The sequence below is a fragment of the Borostomias antarcticus genome (genome assembly GCF_949987555.1).
Source record: "Borostomias antarcticus genome assembly, chromosome: 30".
NCBI lineage: Eukaryota > Metazoa > Chordata > Actinopteri > Stomiiformes > Stomiidae > Borostomias > Borostomias antarcticus.
The window spans coordinates 2,326,586-2,329,085 of record NC_140263.1 but is presented as its reverse complement, the minus strand read 5'-3'; the positions used below and the strand labels follow the sequence as shown (position 1 = coordinate 2,329,085).

At 46.6% G+C, this 2,500-nt stretch overlaps 1 protein-coding gene across 1 annotated transcript in view; it reads left to right on the top strand.

The window, feature by feature from the left end:
• The window catches only part of nop14 (NOP14 nucleolar protein homolog (yeast)), a 16,073-nt gene that overhangs the window by 3,853 nt on the left and 9,720 nt on the right, over positions 1-2,500 (top strand). Inside the window, exons 6-8 of the mRNA XM_084460118.1 lie at positions 707-850; positions 1,516-1,638; positions 2,302-2,433. Of these exons, the coding sequence (XP_084316244.1) occupies positions 707-850; positions 1,516-1,638; positions 2,302-2,433 (399 nt within the window). The remainder of the gene's footprint in view (positions 1-706; positions 851-1,515; positions 1,639-2,301; positions 2,434-2,500) is intronic.

Genomic DNA, 2,500 nt, shown 5'->3' with positions numbered 1-2,500 from the left:
TGGACGCTGGGGCTGAAGGCTTCCATAGTCGTGTCAATATTTTAGGGCTGCCCAATTAATCGTGAATTAATCGAAATCGCGATTATGACCTCCGCGATTAACTAATCGCAAAAGGCCGCAATTAATGTGATTAATAATTTTGCTTTGAATTGAGTGTGCTAGGACTACACGGACGAATCCCAGGCGCTTATGCTGTCTGACCAATCACATGCGTTCCCGCTGAGGGGTTAAGAAAAAGATGATGTCTCAAGCCCAGCAGGTCACATGCAAACAGTGCAGAGCTAAAGCTATTACTTTGAAATATTAATCACGATTATTAATCGCAATTACCATTTTGAAGCAAATAATCGCAATTATATTTTGTCATAATCGTGCAGCCCTACAATATTTCCAACAAGAGCTCAGCGTTGTGGAGTGTTGACGACGAACAGCGTCTCGGTAACGACTGCGTGCGATCGTCCACGCGAGCTGAACTCAGCCCCTAAATACCCACCGAGGTTGCCAAGGCTTGACTGCGTGTTCAGTCTTATGGATTGTTAGAAATAGAAACATCTAGAAATATATTATTATTTATACTTATTAAATTAAGTTCTGCTGCGTCCCCGGAGGCGTATCTTTGCGGAAGAAGAGAATGTGTGTGTGGTTTTTTGATGGGTTTCTTCATTCTGAATTGTGAGACATGTTGGTTGTTTTCCCGGTTGCTCAGAGGGAAAGGCAGACGCAGAAGGAGGAGTCCCAGGTTCTGACGGAGAAGCTGGACCAGGACTGGAAGAGCATCCAGGGGCTGCTGGCCCACAAGACCCCCAAGGCGGAGCGGCCGGAGGGGGACGCGGAGGAGGAGAGGCCAAAGGTCTGGGCCGCGACCTGGAGCCCTCACACACCCCTCACACACACACCCCTCACACACCCCTCACACACCCCTCATACACCCTCACACACCCCTCACACACCCTCACACACCCCTCACACACCCTCACACCCCCCTCACACACCCCTCACACACCCTCACACACCCCTCACACACCCCTCACACACCCCTCACACACCCTCACACCCTCACACCCCCCTCACACCCCCCTCACACACCCCTCACACACCCTCACACCCCCTCACACCCTCACACACCCTCACACACCCTCACACACCCCTCACACACCCCTCACACACCCTCACACACCCTCACACACCCCTCACACACCCCTTACACACCCTCACACACCCCTCACACACCCCTCACACACCCTCACACACCCTCACACACCCTCACACCCTCACACACCCTGTTTGTGTTCAGACTCATTCATCTGTCTTCATTTGTTAAAGGGTCAATTCATTAATTAATTCATGCATTTCAAACATTTATGAATTTATTCACTCACTCACTCACTCACTCACTCACACAAACACACACACACACAAACAGATTGACAGAGGTCCGACTGTGTGACTGGCTGTTGGAGACGGTTGTGGACGATGTGTGTTGTGTCCTCATCCCTGTGCTCTCGTCCCGGTCAGCTGGATGAGTACGATGTGATGGTCCGGGAGCTGGGCTTCGAGATGAAGGCTCAGCCGTCCGAGAGGCTGAAGAGCCCAGAGGAGCTGGTCAGGGAGGAGACGGAGAGGCTGCAGAAACTGGAGGTCTGGTACCAAGACTACATATATAGATCCAGACAGAAAACTTAAATTATCTGTTTTGATAGGTGGAACTGTTTTCTCCTGGGTTATAATAGTTTTGCTTTTTTCATTAGTTTTTATTTTTATATCGTTTTAACTTTTTGTGTTCAATTTCAGTTTAGTTTTAATTCGTTTTTAAAGCAGATTTGCTAGTTTAGTTTATTTTTTATTTTTTGATAATGCTTAGTTTTAGTTTAGTTTTTATTAGTTTCAGTATTAGTATTAGTTGTTTTTTTTCTGCGCTAGCCTGGTGAGACCATCCTGATCTCGTGAGCTCATGTTGTTTCACTCCGTGTGAAACCAACCATCTGGCGCACGTCAGGTTACTCCTGCGCAGGGACACAGCTGTCCACAACATATCCACCCAAAATACTAGGCTTATGTATGAAATGAAAAAGACTAAAACTAAGGACATTTTCTCTACAATTTTAGTTTATTTTAGTTAGTTTTGTAAACACACAATGCAGTTTTAGTTAGTTATCGTTTTTTTTGTAAAGTCTAGTTTTTATTTTTATTTCAGTTAACTAAAATGTTTTTTCACACCTAGTTTTCGTTTTTTAGTTAGTTTTCGTTAACTATAATAACCTTGGTTCACTGACGCCGTTTCCCTGGGGTGGTGTTATGCAGGCGGACCGGCTGAGAAGGATGATGGGAGACGTAGTCGAGGACGCCGCCCAGACCCAGGCTCACCTGTCGGCCGACGACCTCAACGACGGCTTCATCCTGGACCAAGAAGACAAGAAGACCCTGGCCTATCAGGTAAGAGGATACTGAGCATTTTGACCAATCAGATGAAGAGTATAGTGAACATGTTGATCTATCAGGT